Source organism: Oculina patagonica, chromosome 8 (genome assembly GCF_052425735.1).
Source record: "Oculina patagonica isolate OP01 chromosome 8, crgOcupat, whole genome shotgun sequence".
NCBI classification, from domain to species: Eukaryota; Metazoa; Cnidaria; class Anthozoa; order Scleractinia; family Oculinidae; genus Oculina; species Oculina patagonica.
Window position 1 is genome coordinate 25,065,710 of NC_135765.1, and position 27,217 is coordinate 25,092,926.

The 27,217-nt window shown below is 38.6% G+C and overlaps 2 protein-coding genes and 2 pseudogenes across 4 annotated transcripts in view; 3 read left to right on the forward strand and 1 right to left on the reverse strand.

Annotated features, from left to right (window-relative positions):
- Positions 1 to 201: 201 nt before the first annotated feature.
- Positions 202 to 6,856, forward strand: LOC144663555 (uncharacterized). 2 transcript variants are annotated; one of them, XM_078524545.1, is made up of 5 exons: positions 202 to 2,452; positions 2,816 to 2,864; positions 3,054 to 3,293; positions 4,328 to 4,405; positions 4,714 to 6,856. In XM_078524545.1, the coding sequence occupies exons 1-5, from the start codon at positions 305 to 307 to the stop codon at positions 4,905 to 4,907; spliced, it is 2,709 nt and encodes a 902-aa protein (XP_078380671.1). In that variant the 5' UTR covers positions 202 to 304; the 3' UTR covers positions 4,908 to 6,856. The 2 variants fall into 2 exon arrangements, with proteins under 2 accessions (XP_078380671.1, XP_078380672.1); XM_078524546.1 differs by having other exon boundaries at positions 2,819 to 2,864.
- A 124-nt stretch (positions 6,857 to 6,980) lies between these two features.
- The window catches only part of LOC144663568 (calpain-5-like), a 33,550-nt gene continuing 13,313 nt past the window's right edge, over positions 6,981 to 27,217 (reverse strand). The window contains exons 8-13 of one of the 2 annotated variants that reach the window (XM_078524565.1): positions 12,083 to 12,263; positions 11,597 to 11,719; positions 11,217 to 11,413; positions 10,191 to 10,321; positions 8,485 to 8,624; positions 6,981 to 7,692 (exon numbers count right to left, since the gene is read on the reverse strand). In XM_078524565.1, coding sequence (XP_078380691.1) covers positions 7,510 to 7,692; positions 8,485 to 8,624; positions 10,191 to 10,321; positions 11,217 to 11,413; positions 11,597 to 11,719; positions 12,083 to 12,263 — 955 coding nt within the window. In that variant the 3' untranslated portion in view covers positions 6,981 to 7,509. The remainder of the gene's footprint in view (positions 7,693 to 8,484; positions 8,625 to 10,190; positions 10,322 to 11,216; positions 11,414 to 11,596; positions 11,720 to 12,082; positions 12,264 to 27,217) is intronic. The other variant, XM_078524568.1, reaches the window with a different exon arrangement.
- Positions 14,061 to 15,447, forward strand: LOC144663254 (uncharacterized; annotated as a pseudogene).
- LOC144663255 (uncharacterized) lies at positions 15,639 to 17,634 on the forward strand (annotated as a pseudogene).

The following is a 27,217-nucleotide window of genomic DNA, read 5'->3' on the forward strand; positions in this document are numbered from 1 at the left end:
TTAGCCATAATGTTTGACAATGATAGCTAATTATACCATATTTGATGTATGTGAGTTCAGTAAGTTCTGATCCATAATCCATTCATAAAGGCGTACACCTTTTACCGTGTTTTGGAAAAGCTATTTTATATGGTCTTCCTAAAGTTAAATTTTTAGTTGTTATAGTAATGTTTCTCATTTATTTGGTGTTAATTTAGGTAGCACTAAAGCCCCTCGAAAGATTCTTGCTCGTGGACCCCTGGCCTTGGAAATCTATAACAAAGCTCTTAAAGAGGGAAAGACAATTGTAAGGAGGTTGCCAATCATGATGGTTGGACAGGAACGAGTGGGAAAGACCAGTTTAAAAAAGTCACTGAAGGGAGAACGGTTTGATGCTAATGAAGAGAGTACCAGAGGAATAGAGGTGGATCCTTCCCACTGTAAAGTGACAACCGAAATTTGGAGACCGGGAAAAAGCGATCAAACATGTCCCGATTCAGCCATTTCATTTGATCATCATGCAGCACAAATGATTGCATGGAGGTTGACGAAGGAGAAAGCAACAAGGTTCAAAAGCTCGAAGTCCAAGGCTACAACTGGAGAGTCCACTGAAAGTACAAATAATACACTCCTTGAGATGACGCAATCTTTTTCAAGTCAGGACACCCAAGCAGCGAGTAGGGTCACAAGACAGGAAGAAGAGCACGAAACGCCCGAAATGCCAGAAGACCTAGCAAATTTGACCCAAAATTTTATTTCCAATGATATCAGGCTTGGCGATGAAGATGAAATTTATTCAGTTTTGTGGGATTTTGGTGGACAGTCTGTCTACTATGTCACCCATCCTCTCTTTCTCACGTCACAAGCCATCTATCTTCTAGTTTATGACCTAAGCCAGAATCCCGATGACAAAGCCATTCCTGTTCGAAAGCAAGGGCTGTTCAAGGAATTAGAAGACAGCTTTAGCTCGAAGACCCACCTAGATTACCTGGATTCATGGATGTCGTCTGTGGCTTCACTGGTGAGTCATGATGATGATGACGATCATGTTCCAACGGGTCATCTGTCTGAGAAGCTACCAAAGAAGCTTCCACCAGTCTTCTTAGTTTGCACCCATGCCGATCGTCCCTTTGGTGGTCGAGATTCTGCCACAGTAGCTGCTGAGATATTTGGCTCTCTGCAAGGAAAGTCATACAGCGTGCACCTATTCGATGGTGTCTTTGCCGTAGACAACACAAAGTCGGGTAGTGGGCTCGAGTGTCCAGAAGTTGTACGTTTGAGAAGTGAAATACTCGCTGTTGCAAAAGAGCTACCACAGGTGAACGAGGAAATTCCTTTGAAATGGCTGAAGTTTGAAAAGGAACTGCAAGCCAAGATGAAAGAAGGTTACAAATGGATCTCCTCGGAAGAAGCAAGGCAAGTTGCCATTGAAGTGTGCCAAATTTCGGACGAGGAAGAGTTCATGACACTGGTGAGGTTATTGCACGACCAGCGGATCATTATTCATTTCGATGACACTCCAAACCTAAACAAGATGGTTGTCCTGGACATTCAGTGGCTAGTTGACGTATTCAAGAAGGTGATAACTATTGAGCCCTACGATGGAAAAGGGAGGGCTTACAAAGACCTGTGGCTCAAACTGGAGAAAACTGGTGTTCTGGACGAAAAACTCCTTGAACATGTATGGGGCCCCTTGTATGACCAGAAAGAAACCTGTGAAAGCCTGATCGAAATCATGGAGAAATTCAGCCTGTTGTGCAGTTGGCCATCTTCAGATGGGAGGAAGCAATACCTTGTGCCATCCATGTTAATGTCACATCCTTCAGAGGACATCATCCGACTGGTGAAATCTTCCCAAGTCCCCTCATTGTATCTCACGTTCAATTCCAGTCAAGTGCCCATTGGTTTGTTTCCCAGAATGGTGCTACAGTTTTATCAGTGGTGCTCCAAAGAATGGCCCAGTCCATGCGAGCCTCAATTCCACAAGAATTTTGCCAGATTTCACATCTGTCCCGACGAAGGTTGTTCTGTGATACTACTATTTCATTCTTCCTTCATCGAGATCGTTGTTCACAGGGCAAGTGATGAAGTCCATGATCTTTCGAAAAGGCTGCAGACGTTGGCGATGACATTCTCGCCCAATCTCAGTGATCTCAATCCTGACGTGATTGTTGCCCGTGCTGTTCGGAGGCAGGTGGGGTTGATGTTGGAATGTATGCCAAAGGAGTTCGTTTGGTTGAAAAACATGGAATGTGAGATGAAGGTCCTTTGCCCGGTGTGTTGCCCTGGAGGCTCTGTACATTACTGTCAGGATCATGGTATCAAAGATTGTAAACAAGAGGAGTGCCTGCACTTCTGGTCAGAAGCCGAGTTTCAGAGCGGTCAACAGTTTTGTGACAGGTCTGCCGTTGCTGGAAATCTCAGGCTAAACCACAAACAGTTTGCACCATGGTTCGCGTTTTTGGAGGAACAGGTAAGTACAGTTAGAAAAGACAATTGCAGGTTTACAGCACTGTACAAAAGCTATTCGGTCCTTTGAGTTTGTGAGCCTTTGTAGTGCGTTATTTCTGTCTGCATACAAATTTTCTCGAAGAGTTTCCCGCAATGGTATTTTTTACGAGTACATGTATGTCAAAGTCTTGCTTGGGAATACAGGTAATTGGATGCGTGAATAATTTATTATAAGGGCGACTTGCCATTTTGAGGATGTCATCGTTTTTTTTCAATAAGAATTGTTCTAAATTTTATAATTTTTATGCAAGTTATTGTTGTAAATGTCAGCAAAGTCATAAGGAATTCAAGGTGGGAGTTAACATGTATTTTATTTTGTCCTTAGCAGAAAGCCATTGATGGGTGTGCTGTGGGAGAGTTGCCTTCTGCCGTAGGTGAGTTCATAGATCATTATTTTGTTACTTATCATGTGACTCTTCTATACAATTTCACACTTTTACCCATAGTTTTTTAGCACATGTAATACACTTCTTGAATACATTGGAACATGTTTCCGTTCTGGTGTTGTATATTGTTGCTTGCTCATCTGTAATATGTGAAATGACGTTTTTTTGTATCGATAGAGGAAGAAGCGAAGGCCCTTGTTCTCTCTACTGGGGTTCTAGAGTCTCTTCGATCGGCTAGTGAAGCATCTAGTGTTGTCGGTCAGCTGCAGGAGAGTTTGGAGTTAAACCAAGAAGCATTGGCAGATCCAGAACCTGAAACCAAGCGGGTGATCCGTTCCCTTGCTGTAATGGCCAAGAGTGAAAACCGACTTGACGTAGTGAAGCACTTGAGAGAAATAACTCCAGCTGGGACCACAGGTGTTTGTTGTTTGTTTGTTTTTTTATTTGTTTGTCTGCTCATTTGTTTGTTTGCTGTTTTCCCCGTATAGCGGCAATCTTTGGGAATCTCTATCACTGAATAACTCAGCTTTTGGGTGGTGAGATTACGTGTATAAGCAATGGACTGACCTACTCCTCGTTGTTGTCTCTTAAGAGAGATGCTCACTTTCATAAGATTTTCATCAAGTCAGTTAGAGCGGTTTTTATCTAAGTATCAAAAGTAGTTCGCGTTTCCTTTGGTTTTGCATTGCTACACTTGTTAGTTGATGCCATAGCCACCTTAACATGTAATGTCATGTAAACCAGTTAGAAGTGAAACCGAAACCGACTGTGACTTTCCACATCTGTCACTGCGCTTCGCGCCGGCCTAAACGTAGTTGCTTCAATTTTTTGTTGGTTTAATAGATATCTGTGTCCTTTGCCATTACCCAATACTTGACCCTGAATACTTTTGGTTTTACGACACCTATGGAAGACCACTTTTAAAATATCTTTCCTAAAGCCTATCAATTTTGCGGCTTTTTTCACCGCATAAATCACTTCAGTTATCATTAAACATGACACCTGGAGTGGTTGCGAGTGTTTGTGATTGGTAAGGCTGTGATTATGATTTATGAAATTGTAAAATGCAACTATCATTTCAGCGTTTTTCTAAAGGCGCCGAAACTTGCCTCTTGCAGATTCATTTTAATTTTTGTTTGTCTAATGACGTCACAAAGTTGTTTAGTTTGTTCCTTGAGAAATGGTTAGACGTGTGACGTCATAAGATACAAAACGGTGACACGAGGAGAATCGTCTTCTAAATGGCTCTATTAAACTAGCATTTGATACTACATTTTTTCCAGTTTCCATACTTGTTTCTCTGAACTTTTTTTTTCCCAAAATTCTCTCCTTTAATTGCTTATTTTTTTTTCTTCATTTTATTAGTATTGCAAAAAAAAAAAAACGAAAACACAGTACTCATTGATTGCAATTTTTTTTTCTGTTGCTTTCATTCACTTTCGTTTTTAAAGGTCCATTGCTGCCTGAATGCCTTGATGTTAAAATGATCCCCCCGCCCAATATGAAAGTGCTCACGATTAGCTTGTGCGGTAAGTCGCGGTAAATAGGCCATTGCAGAGCTGCGTTTTGCCTCTGTTTCAAAATCAGTCCTCGTTCATAACCTTTCGGATGAAAATGAGTTTGAATTGTCTAAAAATGAACGTGCAGATATAACACTTTTTTTAAATGGTTTTGACGTAGACTTGTTTTGACACTGAGGCAAAAGAGAACTTCGAAATGGCCTGTTCTTATTCAGTGCTTTGCATAAGATGTAAGAATTTGCATTCAATACGAATACGGAGTGAACAAATTTATTAGCTTGTTTTCGTACTTAGGGTGGGTTGTTTGTGTCATTTAGGTGGTGACGAATGGACGCTACTGGCGGACAAACTAGGCTTGACTCCAGCCGAGATTCGTTACCTTAACAACCGGACTGTGAACCCATGCTTTGAGGCTCTGGTTCACATTCGAAATCAACGTTTTATAAACGTGGATACGCTGTACAATGCGCTAGTCGAATGTGGGCTGCCAATGTTGGCCGACCTGCTGTAAAGAAGAAGCTGTGAAGTTTTAGTAAACTCATGGAATGAACCTAGAGAGGTTTTTGTAGTAAAATGAAGACTCGGCGTTGTAGTCTAAGACCGTATGCAAACATGGCGGCATTGCCGCCTTCTGTTGTTTAGTCTGATTTGAAACTTGAAAATAAATTTATGCCAAGGAGAGCAACAACAACAACAACCATTTCATTTTGCCAAAAATAAATAGAGAATATAATAGCATCAAAAATAAACTAAAATAGGTAAATAATTCAACGAAGATTTGCCAAAACGGGCGCTTATTCCCACGACTGAAGTACTGTAACTAAACAATTAGAGGACTTTGTTTATGTGTCCGTCATGTTAGACACACACGACCAAAGGAACATTATGCCTGAAGGTCGAGAAATATAGCAGCCTTGGCTTTATTTCATTAGCTTGAAAAAAAATATTAGAATTTCAAACTAGATGCTGTATAGTATAAAAATCAGTTAATAGATTGTAAATTTTGCCATTTTAGGAAAATGATCTGCCAAAAGGTCGAGTAAAAGTATTTCAATGTATGCCATTACCTTCGACCTAGAGTTTTAATCACGTATGGAAGTTCAGCAAAATCATTTAATACTTTTCCGTGAAGATTTTGTAAGTATTTTTATAAGATTTAAAATATGAAGTAATTCAGTAGAGACACAGTCAATCAAAATATTAAATTTGACTGGCTGAAATTGTTACAAAGTTGTTGTAGAACAGTATTTTCGTTCAACAGCAAAAAAAAAACAACAAAACACTGATGCAATCAGTAATACAAAATAATATGTATCGCTATCTTATAGGTTTTTGGTAATGTTAAGATAATCCATAAGTTAAAAAAAATACGCAAGATTATTATAATAAGTTGTTTTGGTAAGTAGCACGCATGAACCTTCGAGACTATGTGGTTTTCTTTTAATAGTAAGTTTTTTTGGTTATAAAACTGTAATTTTTTTCCTGTAAAAGTCGTAAGTATTTTCTTATGATATGCATGTAACATTTGTAAACTATAGCCTGGTTTTCACTAGCGACGAAAGCACAAGCGCAAGGATAACAGGTCTTATTTCACCGCGAAAACGGCTTCGTTTCAGGCAAAAGCACAAGCGCATTGCATTTTGATGCTTGTGCTTGTGCTTGCCGCAAGCACAAGCACAAGGGTCAAAATTTGTCCTTTTTGCGTGATCGCGCTTGTGCTTGCGTCGCTAGTGAAAACCAGGCTTATGTTGCTTAATAGTCAGGTTTCTTGCCATTGTTATATTCCGCAGCGGAAACGCCATTTTTTTTAGTAAAAAAGAGGAGACCGTACTCCCCAGGCAAGCTTCGTACCCTTTTTCACAAACAATTTTCCTTTTTTTTTTTTCAGGACTTTTAGCTACTTTTCAAGGACTCGGATTGATTTTTTCAGGACACCAAAATTCACATGAACCCTTTCACTCCCAAGATCTCAATATTATTTCTCCTTACTGTCTGTACATTTCTTATAATGTTAGTTCTAAGAATTCAGTTGTTACTTGAGTTTAACAGTTTTCCAAAACTTTCCAGAACCAGTAGTCTTTTTCCAGGACTTTTCAGTCCTGGAAAGTTCCAAAATAAAATTCCAGGACTTTCTTTTCGGTACGAACCCTGCCAGGGAAACAAAACTGCGTAATTGCCTAGGCAGACATGTACAACAGCTTAGGAGTAAAATGGCTTCGCACAAGATCGTGTGCCTCAAGCCACAAAAGTTTATATTGATGTTTAACGAAATAAATCGTTACAGTTACCCTTAATTACGTGCCTCAAGTAAAATACTGAAATTTGTTTCTTCTCTGGTTTCAGTGTCTCCTTCAGTCTAGGGAACAAAATTCTTTTGTTTCCCTTGATTGGGTAAATCTTAGTCATTGCGAGCGCAATATCTTAGTCATGAAGATCAATAAATTGTTGCCTGGTGTTTAATGTTGTTATTGTCGTTTCTGTTCGAAGAAGCCGTCGTCTTGCCTAATAGAATGCCTTTGGGAGAATCTTGTCCTCCCGCTAGTCGTTAGTCGTAAAAAAAGAAGACAAAAAAAACAAAACTATGTCATAGAAATTATTCTCTTTATTTTAAACATTTAGACAAATAGCTAATTGTCGATTTGCTTTTCAATTTCTTTATAACACAGGGCTATCTCGCAAGAAAATATGGGAAGGTCGTAAAAATATACATCATGTACTCGATATGAAAAGGAGAGGATACCTTTCCATCACTTTGGTCAAGATTGTTGGTCCAAAATGTCACATTTTTCCCAATAAAATCGTACTTGCACCTGAATAAAGCAAACTAACAGTAACTTCCAAGTTTTACAGAGCATTTTTTTATTTGTCCATATTTGACCATCCACGCTAATGCTGAATGCGAAAAATTTTGACGCATTATTCGTGGATTTTTTGTTTAAAAATATATACACATTGTTTGATTGCATACTCCGAAGTAGACTGAGAGCAGTCTCACTTTTTGCTTCAAAATCCGTGGAACGAACGCAAAAGTAGCGAGCGGGTGAGCGCGAAGTTCGAGCAGCGAGTTGATAGCATCGCGAGGTGTTCTTGAATGTAAAGCTCAGTGATCTTGTCTACACCGCTGTGAGGTCGTGATAACAAGAAATTTCCAATGTGACAGCACCAGGCATCTTTTCGTTATGCTGCCGCCTCCTGCCCATCAGTTGATGTGATAGCACTACAGTTCTGTTGTTGATGTCAATGGACAGTTTTGCTTGACCCAGGAAGGAGTCACAAAAGACATTACTGTCCCATATCTGAAAGGAAAGAAGATAAATATACACTTAAAAAATAGCAGCAGCAGCAACAACAACAACAACAACAACAGTTGGAACAACAAACAATAATTAAAACAACATCAATAGCGAAAACAACAACAAAGACAGCAGAAATTTATGAGCAAAGCTGCAACTGCTTATAAGATCAAGAACGATTTATTTTTGTTCATTATTAGAGCTAGGTGTCGTTGGTGATAGTTAGAGCTTCTAGAAGACTTTCCTTCCCACAAAATGACAGAATAGTTTTATTTTTTTTTTTTTGGATTTTTCCACACCATTGCCGATCGCAGCTCCCCATTCCATTATAAGATATCGATATGACGATGTATACTGAAATTCTAACTTGACTCCGACTCGGAGGCGGGTCGTAGCGACCACTCCATCGACACTTATTCATAGTTAACCAGCTTCTCACCTACCCACAAACAAACAATCAAACAAACAAGCAAAATTAACAAACAGCGAAAACATAAAAGCAAACAATAATGCGTATGCTTTTGAACATTGTTATTGATTTAAAGGTCACATTACCTACTTACTTTGCTTTTTGGGACTTCTTTTTAAGTTTTGCGCTAGTGACGAACTGTCAGTTAAATATTAATCTCAGTTGGCCAGTTATTAGTTACTTGACGCAACATTTCAATGAATTAAATTTTAGGACTTCTGTCATGTTTCTTTTTCCAAATATTTTTTTTTACCTCACCCACAAACAGACCCTTCCACCTCCCCCTTGCCTTATTAAACCTTAATCGGAGTAGTTTTTAACTTTACCTGAACTACTAAGTGCGTTTCCTTGGGCCTCCTGACGAAAAACAGCGCTCCAGAATTCCATTCCGGGTTCCGTGTGTTGTTGAGTGTAGGAGTTCTAACAGTCTTTCCCTCACATGTGATCAGAGCGTAAGGATCTACACCTGGGGTAGCGAATGGATAAAAAGTTAGTAAAAGAACAAAAAATATATATTTATATAGCCCCTAAAATAGCTTGAGCAAAAGGCTGAAATAACTATTTTGCCGGCATGAGACAACACGGCCTTGACCCCAAGCCGGTGCATCATAGGGGGAAAACAAGGGGTATTTTAGGGGGCGTTAAGCACGTGGCATCTGAACCAACCCAGTTTACGGCTCTGTTTATTCATTTGAAGTTTTTCAGAAAAGTTACACCTTGCACTAGTTTATCCCCCTGAAGCCCCCGTAGGCTGCCTCCCTAAATAAACTTATTTGTGTTCAAGCTGTGTGATTATTTATTGTGAACTGGAGGCAAAATTCCCATGTGATCAAGAGCTACATGTAGCCTGAGGCCTTCTCGATTGATTCACCAATAAATATAATTTTTTGACTGTTTGCTACCTAAGCTTGATTTTTTATTGTGTTTAGTTCAGTTGTTTGTCTCGATTTTATCATCTGTACCAAAAACTCAAATAAATAAAAAATATATACAAAGATCAATTGGTAAAAGTTACTTTAGCTAATAAGTGAAGTTTTTACCATATCTGGCAATTAGACTAGAGACAAGTTAGGCCAGGGGTTAACCCTACTCAGACCGGGCTTTTTGGACCTTCTCAGACCGGGGGGGGGGGGGGGCTTCGAAGCCCCCCTATGTAACTTCCAGAATATTTAAGCAATCACCATGAAACTTATAGGATGTATTGTACGTCCGAAACTCTTTCTTTTGGTATACGTCACGTGGGATGGTGACGTAACATCACGTGAAAATTACATCATGATGTCAAAACAGCCGCCATCTTGGATCCGCCATCTTGGATTTCAAAATTTTTCCAAAATGCCAGAAAACCACCCAAAATCACTGCAAAGTACTCAAAATGAATAAAAATGTGATTTAAACCCCTAAAAATGTAAAATAATCCCATTAATTTTTTTATTAACAGAAACACGCAAATTACAAATTTGGGAAAACATGCCTGTCAAAATGCCGTTGCCATGGTGATGTCAAGTTCCTGAGACATCATCCAATCCTACTAAATTGTTGCCAGAAAATTTTAGGAAAACTCAGAAAGTTTGGCAGCGTTTGGTTAAATCGTTAAAAGTCAAAGTCAGCGCGGGCCTCAAAAGCCCCCCCCCCCCCCGGTCTGAATAGGGTTAATAAATCTAATTTGTAAAGTTTCAATGTAAGGGTGAATAATATATAGATCTTGTATTAGAAGATTCATGAAACTTCGAGGATATGCAGTATATGTACGCCAAGGTTTTGGTGGAATTGAACAATTAAAGACATATAATTTGTTTCCCTGGACTTTGTTTATGTTATCGGTTGATCACTGTATAGAGTTTTCTGTAGTTCTCGTATAAGACAATCCAAGTATAATATACTGCCTACCGAAGCAGCATTTTTGAACTATAGAAGACTGATAGAGAAGTTAAAAAAACCTTTCTCGCTGCGCCTGCGTTAACGTCCTTTATCATCCCCAATCCTCATTCTTATTTTTATTTTACGTTAGTAAGTTAAGTCGAGTGCTCACCTAACAACGCAGATCTCTGTTCAAGTTCAACCGCTGACTTCACCAACACGGACAGCACACACACAGGGGTGCGGAATCGAGGGATACAACAACAAATTTTACTTCCGGTTGGGTGGTCCTTTTCCAGTAAACTTAAAGCAAGAGGAAAGTGGAAAATAATAGAAACAGTCACTTTGCGTGTAAGTGAATTCATTACAGTGAAGGCGTACGTTTCCGTGTATGCGCAAATCAAGATTTAGCAAAGAAAAGGTGGTGTAATAGCCGCCCGCTTTCGCACATGATGTAACATGGCGTCGCCGATCTGGCCATAACGTAAAATTGATCTTAGATCGATATGAAGGCAGTGCTGCATTGGAAGGTCATTGGAATTTGAAGTCAAGCAGTCCTGTGTAGAATACTTTGTCCACCATTGTCCACATTCCTTTCCTCGTTTCCAGGTCGCGCTGCGTTGTCTTTACTCTTTTACCATTATGTGTTTACACTCGTTAAATAAAGGCTTTTTTTGTTGTTTATTTATTTATTCATGGTTATTAATGCGACCAATTGAGGGTCTGGATGGGGTAAACTGACAAAATTTTAATTGACAACTGCCATTTGCGACCTCCCCCCACTCAATCTATATCCCCCCCCCCTCCCCCGCCCCCAAAAAAACTCCAGAGCAGGAGGAACTTATCCTTTCCCCATAGACGAGACCAGATGTTGCCAGGAGGCTCAGGGGGCATGCCCTCCAGAAAATGTTGAAATCTAGAAGCTCTGAAACTCTTCCAGAGACATTTTTTATGAAGTATTTCTTGAGTAAAATCAACCTTGTTCAACTGGGGATTAGTTTCCCAACAAATCATATTTTGTTTTAAATTTTGGGTGAAAATCTAGACGAGGCAAGTGCCTCGTGTTGCCTCTTGCTAGTTCCGGCCCTGCTCTTTGGCGGTGGGAATGTGATTTAAGGGTGTTAACTCAGGTTATGTAACTTTTATTCGCGCATTTGAGCTCGCTAATATAGTTTAAGTGTTAACTCAGGCTATGTACCTTGCATTCGACGATTTCTCTGTAAAGATTCTAATCATAAAACGCCCCGCCTCATTTGGATCATAGGTTGATGGTACGACAACATATCGTCCCTCCTTCAGCTGATATCTGTTGACCACCTCACGCATGTTTATAAAGATTGAGTCACCAGCTTTTTCCATCATTGAGTGTAAGCGGTACGCACGATTTTCTTCCACCTAAAAAAGAAAATAAAAAAATGAAATGCATGAATCTAAGATCTGCTTAGCCCGAGTGCGCGTGTCTCATATTTCCTTTGAAGCAAAAATTAGAGGAAATAGGATACTTCTGCATCCAGGCCAAAAAGTGCTTCGCAGACTTTAAAACACTGACAACCTGACGAGTTTATTAGCAAATGATACCTTTATAATGAAGTATCCAATACTAAGATTCTGTCCGCCTTCATCTCTATCGATCCTCGTGTCCTCTTGCATCAGTGCAATCATGACTTCTCCAGCATTCTCGTCTTTGACGCTGAAAGCATACTAGAGAGGAAAAAGACTTTTAAAGTGGGACGGCTGAGAGGGAGAGGGAAGAAGGGAGGAAGCGGAGGGAGGGAAGGAGTGAAGGACCGAGTGAGTGACTGAAAGAGGGAGAGATGGAGGGAGGAATGTACTAAAGGGAGGGAGGAAGGGAGGGAGGGGGGAGGGATGGAGGTGGTAGGCAGACAGGCAGGCAGGCATTATGGAAGGAAAGGGTGAAGGCAGGTAGGTAGGCGGACAGGAATGAAAGTAGATGGCCTCAACTCCCTATAATCTAACAAGAAAAGATTTGCAATATTGTAAGTATTGTCCATCCGTTTAAGTTAACGAATTGAAAGCCATCGTCATTCCATCGATTTTCAATACCTGTGGGTTCTTGAAAAACGTGTCTTGGTTGGTAACGCATCCACCGGCAGAAATGCCCGGCTTCCACTCGTTGTTGTGTTTAAAGAGATGAAAGCGCTTAGAAAACGAGAACATTGATGTATTCGTCAAATGACACATGGTAGCTTTGGAAAAGTAACGACAGAAGTCTTCAAACGCCATCCTGTGGAAGTTTACAAAATGACACGTTAACCCTTGGATGCCAGGCTAAAACTTCCTTCCTGTTATCGATGGAACCATCAGAAGATAAAGGAAAGAACTTTGAGAAAGCCCTCACTTTCGGGGAAATCAATGCTAGTGTATCTTTGTATATTTTGCTCACTATGTCTATACAGCTAGTCCTGAAATGAATTGAGAAGTCATTACAGACAGTGGGGTTATCAAGGCCCCGGGGGGGGGGGTACTCCCTATAATGGCCTATACGGGGAGGCTCCGCCCGAAAGGGGTACCTTTTTCAGGCTTCAGGTATATAAAAGGGTAGGGATTTCACGAGTTTAAGTATATGAAAGGGTATGGAAATCTGTCATTTGGATATTTAAAAGGGCCTTTAATTAAAATATTTCGAACAGACGCAATTTATGGCTGTATTATTTTAATTTATTAAGCGCTACATAAAAATGACAAGAAAACGTCCTATTTTAAGTCCACGCCATGTCTCTTAAGTATATAAAAGGGGTACCTTTTTTCAGTTATAGGTATACGAAAGGGGTACAATTTCTGTCAAAAATGGTATATAAAAGGGTAAGGGGTTAGAACTTGGGGCGGAGCCTCCCCGTATATAACTTTTCTGAGTACCCCCCCCCCCCCCCGGGATCAAGGCGGCGTGTACTTATACGTACCGCTTGCTTCGACTACATGATTTCACAATCCACGAAGACTGCAGGGCTTAGCCCAAAATGAACAACTAGCTAGTGGTGGTAATGTATGATACAACAATTACAGGCCTTTGTTTTTTTTATTGAAAAATCGCCTTTTCTTCTTGCTACCGTGTGCTTAACCTCATCCCGCAACTTCCAAATGCCTGATTCTTTTTTTTTAGTTTTCAGTTTTCCAAAGATGCATACATGTACAGTACATAGCGACTAACCAAATTTCTCCATCGTCATCAAAGTCAATTTCAAGCTTTTTTCGTCCATCTGCATCCAGCTTTTTCCACTCAACTGATCTGGGAAAAGGAAACATTTATCAGTGTATGCCTCTTTCCTCATCAGTGTTTACTGCTATATTCATAAATGGTCTTAGGTTGTGATATTTTAAACTTTTAAATTACTTGGAAGTCCTCAATAGATCACGAAAACATCCTAGACAGATCACTATATAGCAACTTGATAAATAGGTACATCGTTTACGGAACTAAACTTTAAAACATGGCCGCATTGGATACTCATTGGACACTAAAAAAATAACATGAACATGATAACATCATGAATCAGTCAAACAGCCAAGCGTTATCCATCTTGTGTAATTACCCATCACTCCACAGTCCCCAGGGGTTTCTCAGTCGGATCATATATAAATGCTCACGGTTAAACAAGTTGAACAGGCCATCGCCAGTGGTAATCTGGGACAAAGAGAAATATATTCACACCTCGTTAGCTATAAACACGGTCAGTTACCAAACAGGTTGCACGGAACATAGCCTTGTGTACCATGCATACCTTTCTTCGACTATTTTGCTTGTTTACGAGCAAAAGTAGGAGATTAGGAGTGGTGTGGGCAAAATTTGGAACCACATATTTGTAAACTCTCAAGGGACTTTTTTAATTTCTCAAGGGACTGTTTTAGTTTCTCAAGGGATTTCTTTCCGCTCAGTGGGCGATGAAAGGGTCTCTTATTATTACTGCGTCAACACTTGCAAGCTCCTGTTAAAGACGTGACTTGTCACATATTCCGGTGTAGGCGATGAAAGGGTCTCTCATTAGTATTGCGTCAACACTTGCGGGTTCAAATTGCGGCCCATAGGAGAAATTGAAGATTATTTTTACCGAGTTGAGTTTCAGCAAAGAGGCAGTCCTCATATTCATTGTTTATTTTGGATAAAAGATGCGCCACAGTATCAAGAAAGTCCTGTTAATGAAATTGTTGCGTTTGTTGATAAGTATATTACTTGCCAACAATCAAATGTTTCAAATGATATGGAAGATCTTGTAAATTTGCAAATGCACAGACACGCCAAAACATGCAAGAAAGGAGGACACAACATTATGTAGATTTAATTTTCCATTGCCACCAATGCCAAGAACAATGATTTTAACACCTCTTGATGATATTGAGAATGAATGAGGAAAAGCTCAAAGACATTAAAAAAAATACCGAAAAAAATTCACGAAGAATTGAATAATATGAAATATGGTGAAGATATTACATTTAAAGAGTTTTTGAAAAAATTGCAATTAACCGAACAAAGTTACATCTTAGCCATAAGACATTCCTTAAAGCGAGACACATTGTTTTTGAAGAGAACACCATTAGAAATAAGAATCAACAATTATAACACCAATTTACTTAAGGCTTGGCAAGCAAATATGGACATACAATATGTACTAGATCCTTATGCTTTGCTACATACATATTATCTTATATCACAAAAGGTCAAAGGGGTATGAGTCGACTTTTAGAAAAGGCAGCTGAAGAAGTTAAATCCGGTAATAAAGATATTAAAAACAGAGTAAGGCAAATCGGGAACAAATTTCTCAATGCAGTGGAAATCAGTGCTCAAGAGGCTGTGTATCTTGTATTACAAATGCCATTGCGAAGATCCACTCGCGATTTTCAATTTACTAACACTTCACATCCAGACGAAAGGACATTTTTGTTAAAAAAAATTGACAAACTTAGAGAATTGCCTGACACATCACCTGACATTGAATCTGACAACATCATTAAACGCTATCAACGTAGACCAAAACAGTTAGAAAATATGTGTTTAGCTGATTTTGTTGCATGGTTTAACTGTGTTAAGGATAAAGATGGCATTGAAGAGAGTGAACAATGTACGTCAAAATTTTATGACTTTGCACCTGAAAATAATTTGGAAGACAACACTGATGATGACCCTGGAAATGTAAATTGTAACGAACTTGAAGATGAAGTCACTCACTTCAAACTAAAAGGAGGCATGAAACTTGTAAAACGTAAGAAGCCAAAAATTATACGAAGCGTAAGATTTAATAAAAAAAAAGACCCAGAAAATCATTATCGAGAGCAACTTATGCTTTATACACCATGGAGGAAAGAAACTGTTGATCTGATTTAAAACTGCACATGAAACTTTTGAAGAAAGATTTCAACAGATTAAACATGTAATTAAGAACAACTGCCACCAGTATGAGCATCATGTAATGTAGTATGTTTGTGTAACATAATATAATGTACTGTGTAATGTAATATATGTAGGGTTAAACAAATGTAATGTACTGTAGTGTAAGTCTTCTAAAGCATTAAAGTATAAAAAAAAAAAAAAAAAAAAAAAAAAAAAAAAAAAACCAGTATGAGCATCATTCAGATATTTTGGATAAAGCAATGGACGATTTAAATAATACTGATTGTGAAAACATCGACAATGTAGCTCCTAATGCAGAACACATAGAAAAACAGGACTATACCATTGGAAAAAAGCCGAGTGAATTATTTGGTTGCTTTGACCCTGGAAAAAACAGACAACATAACCAATATGATTTGCTTGATGATATTGGAATTTTTCCTAGAAGTAATGACCAAGAGGAACTTACTTGTAAACGTTTATCTGATGATGATTATCGTTCTCTCATACGCTTATTGAACGAAAAACAAAGACAATTCTTTTATCATGTATTACATTCAATTAAAACAAAAGATGAGCCCCTTAGACTGTTTTTGAGTGGTGGTGCAGGTGTTGGAAAAAGCACTGTTACTAATGCATTGTATGAAGCACTAATTAGATATCTCAATAGTGTAAAAGGAGAAAATCCAGATGACATTAAAGTTGTAAAAACAGCTCCTACAGGTAAAGCTGCATTTAATATAAAAGGCAATACACTCCATGCTGCTTTTAAAATACCTGCTAACAGAGGTTTTCAATATTGTTCTCTAGATAGTGATCGATTAAATACCATCCGAACACATCTAAATAAGCTTAAAGTTATATTTATTGATGAGATTTCAATGGTTGGGAGTGGCATGTTTAACTTTTTTTAATTTAAGATTGCAACAAATAATGGGAACAAAAGAGCCATTTGGAGGATTAAGTTTGATTACTGTTGGACACCTTTTCCAACTTAAGCCAGTTTTTGATAAGTGGATCTTTGAAAGCCCACAATCTGCCTATAGTGATTTAGCGAGTAATTTATGGTTAGATTATTTCAATCTCTTTGAATTAACTGAAATAATGAGACAAAAAGATGACAAAGAATTTGCCCAGCTACTTAATCGTTTAAGAGAGGGAAAACAGGTAGAGAGTGATTTAGAAATTTAAAAAAAAAGACTTCTTACTGTAAGACCTGGACAAAAAAATTATCCTTTTACTACTACACATTTATTTACTACCAATGCATCAGTGGACACTCATAACAATGCTCTGTATTCTTTGTCAAAAGCTGATAAAGCACAAATTAAAGCTATAGATATAATAATTGGTGATATTTCTGATGAACTTAAAAAACAAATGAAAAATAAAATACCAAATGATCCAACAAAAACAATGGGTTTATATTATGTGGTTTCAATTGCAACTAATGCAAAATATGATTTGACAGCAAACATAAATGTTACTGATGGACTAACAAACGGTGCAGAATGTGTTGTACAAATGATAGACTACAGAGTTGACAATTCTACTAGACCAAGTATTATTTGGGTTTCATTTCCACAGCTTGATATAGGTAAAAATCAACGTAAAGAAAATGCACATTTGTACACATCAAACATAAATACTACTTGGACACCAATATTAGAAATAACTAGACAGTTTCAAACAACTAAAAAAAGTCAAGTAAAAGTTCTCCGAAGACAATTTCCACTACAACCTGCAGCTACAAAAACTATTCATCGATGTCAAGGAGACACTCTAAATAAAGCTATTGTAGATTTTCCAACATCCACAATGGAACACATGCATTATGTTGGCTTGAGCCGTGTACAAAACAGCTCTGCACTGCATATTTTAAATTTAAATGAGAAGAAAATAAAAGTTAGTGAAAAAGTTAAAAATGAAATGAAAAGGCTGAGGGAAGAATCAAATCTTATTCCTTTAGCAGTGTTACCTATTGATAAAGTGTCTCAAACAAAAACAATTTTGTTTCAAAATGTTCGATCTCTGCACTTGCATATAGATGACGTACGGAGCGATTACAACATTCAAAAGACTGATGTTAACATTTTTGTAGAAACAACACTTTGTTCATTAGACAGTGATAACACATATCAACTTAGTGGTTTCACACTGTATAGAAATGATTTTAACAACTCTAATGTGAGAAATTGTTATGGAACTGCTATATATATTAAAAATGATTTGAATTGCACCAAAATACCATACAAATTGAATTTTAACAGTGTAGAAATGACTGTAATGATTTTAAACAACCCTATTCCAAATATACATGTAATTGGTATTTACCGATCAAAAAGTAAAGTAAAAATTTCCCAATTAATTGATGCTCTGAAATATCTTCATAACACAGTTTTGACAGAACCTAATATTCCAATTGTAATTATAGGTGATTTTAATGTAAACCTTATGGGAAAAAAAAACAGAAGAAAAGGCTCTTTTAGAATATATGACAACAAACAAAGGATACACTCAATTAATCAATCAATACCCAACTGACTATCGTACACAAATAGGGTAGTATCGAAAACGAAGACCCCGAAAACGAAGACCTAAGACCTAAGACCCATACGAAAACTAAGACCCATACGAAAACTAAGACCCGTACGAAAACTAAGACCCGTACGAAAACTAAGACCCGTACGAAAACTAAGACCCGTACGAAAACTAAGACCCGTACGAAAACTAAGACCCATACGAAAACTAAGACCCATACGAAACGAAGACCCGTATATACGAAAACGAAGACCCGGCCAAAACCAGCGTTACCCAGAGTTGTGTGACATTAATAATAATGACAGAATAATATTGAAGCAGACTGAGCGTACTGAGAACGTACTACTGATCAAAAATCTAGACTTGATCGAAAACTAAAACCTGATCGAAAACGGTTGCTGCGTCACAGAAGAGACAGCCAAAGTCTCCAACAGTAATGCACCGTATCGAAATCTTAACGCGCACAATACTTGCTTCAATAAACTTCGCTACCCGATTATTATTTCTCGCTTTACATCCGCGTAGAAGGGTGCGGAGAGGGGGGGGGGGGGGATTGTGCTGGGATGCTCTCCAATGATGCCTTTAGAGGCCATGACATTAGGGGGGACTGAGTATCCTATATCCCATTAATTTTTGGAATAAATATCCCTTATCCAGTTAATTCCGGTGGTTGTTCCAACGTGTATGTTCGATATCCTCAAATCTCTTGTTTAAATATCCCTTTTTCACAAATATCCCCTATCGATTTTCATAATGAAAAAAAAATCCTGTATCCCTATAATTTTTTACCCAAATATTCCGTATCCGTAAAACCGATTCCATGCGAAATGGGCTTAGCGATTGCAAAAACCAACTAATAAACCAAAAAAAAAAAAAAAAAACGGATCGAAAGCCTCCAATCATCTTTGCAGCTACAACTGTACTATTTTCTGAGAGGTCCGCTTAAACCAAACAGGAGATGTCAATCACTTTTTTTAAGTTCACGCGGGAAAATTTGTACTTGTCTCTGATATTTGTACTTGTCTCATTTCCCCGACCAAAAGATTAAAAACCTTGGCAAGTCATGTGTGACCTAGGCTCCCGCAGTGCTATCAGAATGGAATTTTCAAAAGGAACAGCATCTTTTCATTCCGTTTACGTGTTGAAATAACTGTAGCGTTCCATTTGTCGAAAAATTCTCACCGAAAATTCCATGTAAATGGAAAGCGCTCATTGATTTTCGATTTCAGTAGTACGTTCTCAGTACGCTCAGTCTGCTTCAATATTATTCTGTTATTATTATTAATGTCACGCAACTCTTGGTAACGCTGGTTTTGGCCGGGTCTTCGTTTCGTATGGGTCTTAGTTTTCGTACGGGTCTTAGTTTTCCTACGGTCTTAGTTTTCGTATGGGTCTTAGTTTTCGTACGGGTCTTAGTTTTCGTACGGGTCTTAGTTTTCGTACGGGTCTTAGTTTTCGTATGGGTCTTAGTTTTCGTATGGGTCTTAGTTTTCGTACGGGTCTTAGTTTTCGTACGGGTCTTAGTTTTCGTACGGGTCTTAGTTTTCGTATGGGTCTTAGTTTTCGTATGGGTCTTAGTTTTCGTATGGGTCTTAGTTTTCGTACGGGTCTTAGTTTTCGTATGGGTCTTAGGTCTTAGGTCTTCGTTTTCGGGGTCTTCGTTTTCGATACTACCACACAAATAGATCACATTTATACCAATGTACCACAATATGTAAAATCAAAAGGAACACTGGAATCTTATTATAGTGATCATAAACCTATATTCATTTCTTTGAATGCTTTTTGAAAGAATTGCATTCTTAAATTCTTACAATATAAAATAAAACATTTATACATATTAAAACAAAAACTACATAGTTACTTGCAAGAATACGAAGATAATAAAAAAAATGTGAACAAATTGCAAATTAAATAACATACAAAATATTTCAAAAAGATTGAGATCATAAAAAAACGAAGTAAGAAAATCGATTACCTTTAGCTTGTAATCAACATGCAGCGCTTTGTACATTTCCACAACCCTTCAGTAACTCCACGAATATCATGGGTTAGAAGATATATTGTAAAGTTATCAATCGTTTTAAAGTACAATCTTTACAATCAACGTTTTAAGATTTCCAAATACCCAGAAGACTTAGAATTTCATCAAGTCCGCCATATTGAAGTAGCCAGCATTACATTGATTCAGCGGTTAACTTTACAACAAATCCGTAGATACGTCATGTAGTTAACATATAGTGGTTTGACTAAATCCCATATAACGAATATATAGGAGAGGATACACAGCACTAAACAGCTGTACATGGCCATACAAAAGCTATACATGTGCTCTACATAGCTCTACATAGCTCTACATAGCCCTACGTAGCCCTACATAGCCCTACATAGCCACACATAGTCCTACATAGCCCTACATAGCCGTACATAGCCGTACTTAGCCCTACATAACTATACATAGCCGTACATAGCCCTACATAGCCCTACAAAGCCCTACATAGCCGTACAAAGCCGTACATAGCCCTACATAGCCCTACATAGCCCTACATAGCCCTACATAGCCCTACATAGCTATACATAGCACTACATATCCCTACATAGCCCTACATAGCCCTACATAGCCCTACATAGCCCTACATAGCCCTAAATAGCCCTACATAGCCCTACATAACCCTACATAGCCCTACATAGCCCTACATAGACCTACATAGCCCTACATAGCCCTACATAGCCCTACATAGCCATACATAGCCCTACATAGCCCTACATAGCCCTACATAGCCCTAGATAGCCCTAGATAGCCCTAGATAGCCCTAGATAGCCCTACATAGCCGTACATAGCCCTACATAGCCGTACATAGCCCTACATAGTCCTACATAGCCCTACATATGCCCTACATAGCCGTACATAGCCCTACATAGCCGTACATAGTCCTACATAGCCCTACATAGCCGTACATAGCCGTACTTAGCCCTACATAGCTATACATAGCCCTACGTAGCCCTACATAGCCCTACAAAGCCCTACATAGCCGTACAAAGCCGTACATAGCCCTACATAGCCCTACATAGCCCTACATAGCCGAACATAGCCCTACATAGCCCTACATAGCTATACATAGCACTACATAGCCCTACATAGCCCTACATAGCCCTACATAGCCCTACATAGCCCTACATAGCCCTAAATAGCCCTACATAGCCCTACATAACCCTACATAGCCCTACATAGCCCTACATAGTCCTACATAGCCCTACATAGCCCTACATAGCCCTAAATAGCCGTACATAGCCCTACATAGCCGTACATAGCCCTACATAGTCCTACATAGCCCTACATAGCCGTACATTGCCCTACATAGCCGTACATAGCCCTACATAGTCCTACATAGCCCTACATAGCCCTACATAGCCCTACATAGCCCTACATAGTCCTACATAGCCCTACATAGCCCTACATAGCCCTACATAGTCCTACATAGCCCTACATAGCAGTACATAGCCGTACATAGTCCTACATAGCCCTACATAGCCCTACATAGCCCTACATAGCCCTACATAGCCCTACATAGCCCTACATAGCAGTACATAGCCCTACATAGTCCTACATAGCCCTACATAGCCCTACATAGCCCTACATTGCCCTACATAGTCCTATATAGCCCTACATAGCCCTACATAGCCGTACATAGCCCTACATAGCCGTACATAGCCCTACATAGCCCTACATAGCCCTACATAGCAGTACATAGCCGTACATAGCCCTACATAGCCCTACATAGCCCTACATAGCCCTACATAGCCCTACATAGTCCTACATAGCCGTACATAGCCCTACATAGCCATACATAGCCCTACATAGCCGTACATAGCCCTACATAGCCCTACATAGCTATACATAGCCCTACATAGCTGTACATAGCCCTACATAGCCATACATGGCCAAAGCGGCGAGCGAAAGATAAAGGAAAGGAACCCCTAGTCTTTTTTTTTTCTCTCGCCGTTCTTTGCGTTCATTCACAACAGGCTACGCAATGTACGGCTATGTGTAGCTATGTGTAGTTGTGTATAAACATAGCCGTATTTATACACAACTACACATAGCTACACGTATTGCCATGATTGCGTAGCCTGTTAGATGCCAAGTTTTTTGGCTGGTATGGAGTGAGAAATTGAATTGCCCCGAAGGAGCATTAGTGAGACCCAGAGGGGTAACTTCTAGAGGTGTCTGGGGGTATATCCCCCCCCCCCCCCCCAATGGGCAAGCGTTTGTTGTTTTCTGCATTTCTGCAACTCTTCCCTACTCGAATAGCGTTTATCTCTACCAAAGTACAGCTGAAAGAATATAACTTTATTTAAATTAATAAGACTTTTTCCTCAAGTTGTAGTATTTAAAAAGCGTGATTTTTTGTCTGAATGGCGTGCTTGCGTAAGATTTGGTCAAAAAGAGTGAGTCTCACGCCAACAGCGTTAGACTTGGCATCTACCTACTAATTTTAGCGATTTTTTATGAGCACGATTTAGCGACTATTAAATTTAGCGATTTTCCGAAAACTAAAAAAAAAAAATTTAATATATAGCTAAGATGGAAATAAATGTTCAGTAATAGAACAAAGCCACTTAAAATTGAACGAACATTACCAAAAAAAGCTGTTTTAAATACTTGTGTATTAACCATTAATTTAACGACTTGAACTCAAATCGTATTCTGTCAGCAACGAGGATTAATTCTCGTTTTATATTTTACCATATATAATCGGAGTACAAATAAATTGAATGCTCAAGAAGTTTCCCCTTGCAACTATCCAGTCATTATTGGAGTGATACGTTAGCGACTATCATATGTAAGCTTCAGCCTGTTCACAATTTGCAGCCAGGTTTGTTTTGATCATATGATCATATTTGTGCAGTTTCAAGATCACATTGATGGCTAGATGTAAATCAAAGACTGCTGGTCAACGGTGGAAGAATTTTTTTATTTTTTTTTAAAAAAAAAAAAAGGTTAACACCATGATCCGGGTCGTGCTATTTTTGAGACAATTAATGTACTTGGTCTACTATCACTGACAGCGAAGAAGACAAAGAGGCAGCCTTAAATGACTCCATCTTGCAGAATTGCTGCCAGTCAGCGCTCCTTTAAATATCGTGGTGTAAAAACAGGGGCGTATCTGCCTACATGCAAACTACGCAACTGCTTATCAGAATTTCCCAGATTTTTTTACATTAAAGAAGAAATGCAAAGGGTTAAAAAGTAGTGTAATTTTTCTACGCGTTATGGTGTTTTTCCTCTAAACTTTTTCTGACCCGATGATTTGGTAGGAACTTTATGAGCGCGCAAAGGGAATGGCAGCCGAATGTGGATAAAACAAAAAATGCCGCGAATAGCTTTAGCCAAAGAAAACCGCGTCAATGGGGGAGTATCAGCAGACACGCCCAAGCAGTACTGGCGCAGAGCTGTTTTACCACCTGTGGACCGTATGGAATAATTTAAACAAGGATATGAAGAAAATGACAGACACAATTTGTACATAGACTCTCATATAGCATTTCATTTGTACATAATTTCTCCTAGTATTTTTTATTACATATATTTTGTTTTATTTTGTTATTTTAATATTGATGCTGAGAAACACTTATCAGGGATGCTCATAAGCTAAGGACTCTTGGTTTTAGGCCATCGTAACTTCGTTAAAAATATGAAACAAACAGCGGTAAACAGCGGATGCTCAATCAACTGAATGTATGTTAAGTCAAAACGTATTATGAAAATTAAAGTTAAAATTTGGGTCGTAACTTTAATGGAAAGGTTAGCTATGTATAGATGTAGGGCTATGTACGGCTATGTAGGGCTATGTATAGCCGTGTATAGCTATGTAGGGCTATGTACGGCTATGTAGGGCTATGTAGGGCTATGTAGGACTATGTAGGGCTATGTAGGGCTATGTAGGGCTATGTAGGGCTATGTATGGCTATGTAGGGCTATGTAGGGCTATGTACGGCTATGTAGGGCTATGTAGGGCTATGTAGGGCTATGTAGGGCTATGTACGGCTATGTAGGACTATGTACGGCTATGTAGGGCTATGTAGGGCTATGTAGGACTATGTAGGGCTATGTAGGGCTATGTAGGGCTATGTAGGACTATGTAGGGCTATGTAGGGCTATGTAGGGCTATGTAGGGCTATGTAGGGCTATGTAGGGCTATGTAGGGCTATGTAGGGCTATGTAGGGCTATGTAGGGCTATGTAGGGCTATGTAGGGCTATGTACGGCTATGTAGGGCTATGTATAGCTATGTAGGACTATGTACGGCTATGTAGGGCTATGTAGGGCTTTGTACAGCTATGTAGGGCTATGTAGGGCTATGTAGGGCTATGTAGGACTATGTACGTCTATGTACGGCTATGTAGGGCTATGTAGGGCTATGTATAGCTATGTAGGGCTATGTAGGGCTATGTAGGGCTATGTATAGCCGTGTATAGCTATGTAGGGCTATGTATCCCCTCTATTAATATCCTTATATAGAATTTAGTCAAACCACTATATGATGAATACACTACGTACTTACCAACAAATCCTTTATAAGGCTATCAATGCCTTATAAAGAAAATCTATTGTGAATAACAAACCAATAACAACGATCGATTAGACAAAGAAACGGTTACCAGGCAACCAAAAGAGGTAAAATACCGATCACATGCTTATTTTAACCAATGTTAATAGCCGTTTTTACTTACCTTGTCGTACCGTAAAAAAAAATTCCACACAGCACAGAAAGTGGTAGTTATTTACATTTCTGAACGATTTTGTACCCTAGCAATCTGAACATCGTTCCGTGCCTTCATTTTATGTTAATACTTACGAGTGTGTAGTAATTTTCGAGGTTAGTTAATTTATCATTGCGTACTTTTGGAATGATCTGAATATCCATCGTACCGTGGGGTTAATTTTTAGTGATACCTGCACACACACATTTTGAATGTAAAGTGTATCCTGTTTTATGTTTTTCCCTGAGACGAAACAGTTTGCACGGTGAAATAAGAGCTGTTAATTTAGCGCTTGGACTTGCGCTTGCAACCCTAAACAATACCAGACGTAAGAAAGCTAAGTAATTAAATTATCCTTGCACCAGCAAATTGCACAAAGTAACAACTTGTATAAATTTGTACATTAAAGCGTTCTTGGAGATAATGGGTCAATAGTACACAATGTCCATAAATTTGAAACACCACAAACATAACTAGTGGTCAAACTTTATACTAAGGCCAAAAACATTTCAAAATCCATGTCTCGCAAAATTTTAGCAAATTTTAAGGGATATTTTGTAAGTATTTTTGTAAGATCCTCGAGCGTGGTGTAGTCAATTACAGCAAGAGGCTTTTCTTGGAGTCGAGGCACTCCACTTTGGACAGCGATGCTATCAACGAACGCAAAGCTTTTCCTCGCGCTTATGTGCCGTTAGTTCAAAATTAAAATGTCGCACTCACGCACGGATTGATAGCGCGAGCTCCAACAAACTTTCACTAACTCTGATGAAGGTGAACAGATGTCACCGAAAATTTAGAAAAGAAAAACAGATCGGCTTAAAACAATCTTCTTTAAATGTCTTTTACCGATCGCACTACTGGTTCCAGTATTTTCAGTAATATTTTTGTAAGGTTTAAATTATGAAATAGTTCAGTAGAGAAACAGTCAATCACAATATTAAATTTGACTGGCTGAAATTGATACAAAATTGTTGTAGAATATTATTTTCGTTCAGCAGCAAAAAGCAACATTAAAACACTAATGCAATCAGTAATACAAATTTATATCGCTATTGTATAATTTGTTGTTTATGTTAAGATAATCCATAAGTTAAAAGGAAATTCGCAAGATTATTATAGTAAGTTGTTATGATAACTAACACACGTGCAACTTTCGAAACTATGTGGTTGTCTTTTTAGTTAGTTGTTTGGTTATTATACTATAATTTTTGTTCCTGTAAAAGTGTTAAGTATTTTCTTATGATATGCCTGTAACATTATATTTGTAAACTATAGCCGGGTTTTCACTAGCGACGCAAGCACAAGCGCAAGGATAACAGGTCTTATTTCACCGTGAAAACGGCTTCGTTTCAGGCAAAAGCACAAGCCCATTGCATTTTGATGCTTGTGCTTGTGCTTGCCGCAAGCACAAGGGTCAAAATTTGTCCTTTTTGCGTGATCGCTCTTGTGCTTGCGTCGCTAGTGAAAACCAGGCTTATGTTGCTTAATAGTCAGGTGACTTTCCATTGTTAGTTTCGCAGCGGAAACGCCATTTTTTTCAGTAAAAAAAGAGGAGATCGTACTCCCCAGGCAAGTTTCGTACCCTTTTTCACAAACAATTTTCCAGTTCTTTTTCAGGACTTTTAGCTACTTTTCAAGGACTCAAGATGGATTTTTTCAGGACTTCAAAATTCACATGAACCCTTTCACTCCCAAGATCTCAATATTATTTCTCCTTACTGTCTGTACAATTCGTATTATGTTAGTTGTAAGAATTCAGTTGTTACTTGAGTTTACCTTATTATAGGAATATAACGAAACATTTTAACAACGCGAACAAAATGTACGCGTAATAAAATTAACGCCAATTGTCAAAAATTTATGTTAACATGCATTTAATTAACGCGAATTCTCGTGTGGTGTGTGCTTACATGGAGTTAACTAACGCGAATTTGTTGCGTAGTAATCTTTATAGCAAGCTGCGCTCTTCAAAAGACAAAACAAGAAAGTCCAACATCAGAACTTGAGGTTTAATTCCGATAAACCATACATAACAAAGATATTTAAACAGACCAAAAAGTGACTAATATTCAATGCATGGGTCCAGGGATGGAATACATCCAGTCCTGGCGCTTTCTTCTGCCTCTGCTATCCCTACAGCTTTGACGGAGAAGTAGATGACGTATTAACACAACTTACCCGGTGTCTTAAAATAACAATGCTGTAAAATAGAGTGATTTTAATTAACAATGACTTAAATTAAGGTACATTAAATTAACGCGAATTTTTGAAATTCGCGTTAATTACATGTATCGTTAATTTCCTATAATAAGGTAACAGTTTTCCAAACTTTCCAGAACCAGTAGTCTTTTTCCAGGACTTTTTATTTCTGGAAAGTGCCAAAATAAAATTCCAGGACTTTCTTTTCGGTACGAACCCTGCCAGGGAAACAAAACTGCGTAATTGCCTAGGCAGCTGACAACAGCTTAGGAATAAAATGGCTTCGCACAAGATCGTGTGTCTCAAGCCACAAAAGTTTGTATTAATGTTCAACGACATAAATTGTTTCAG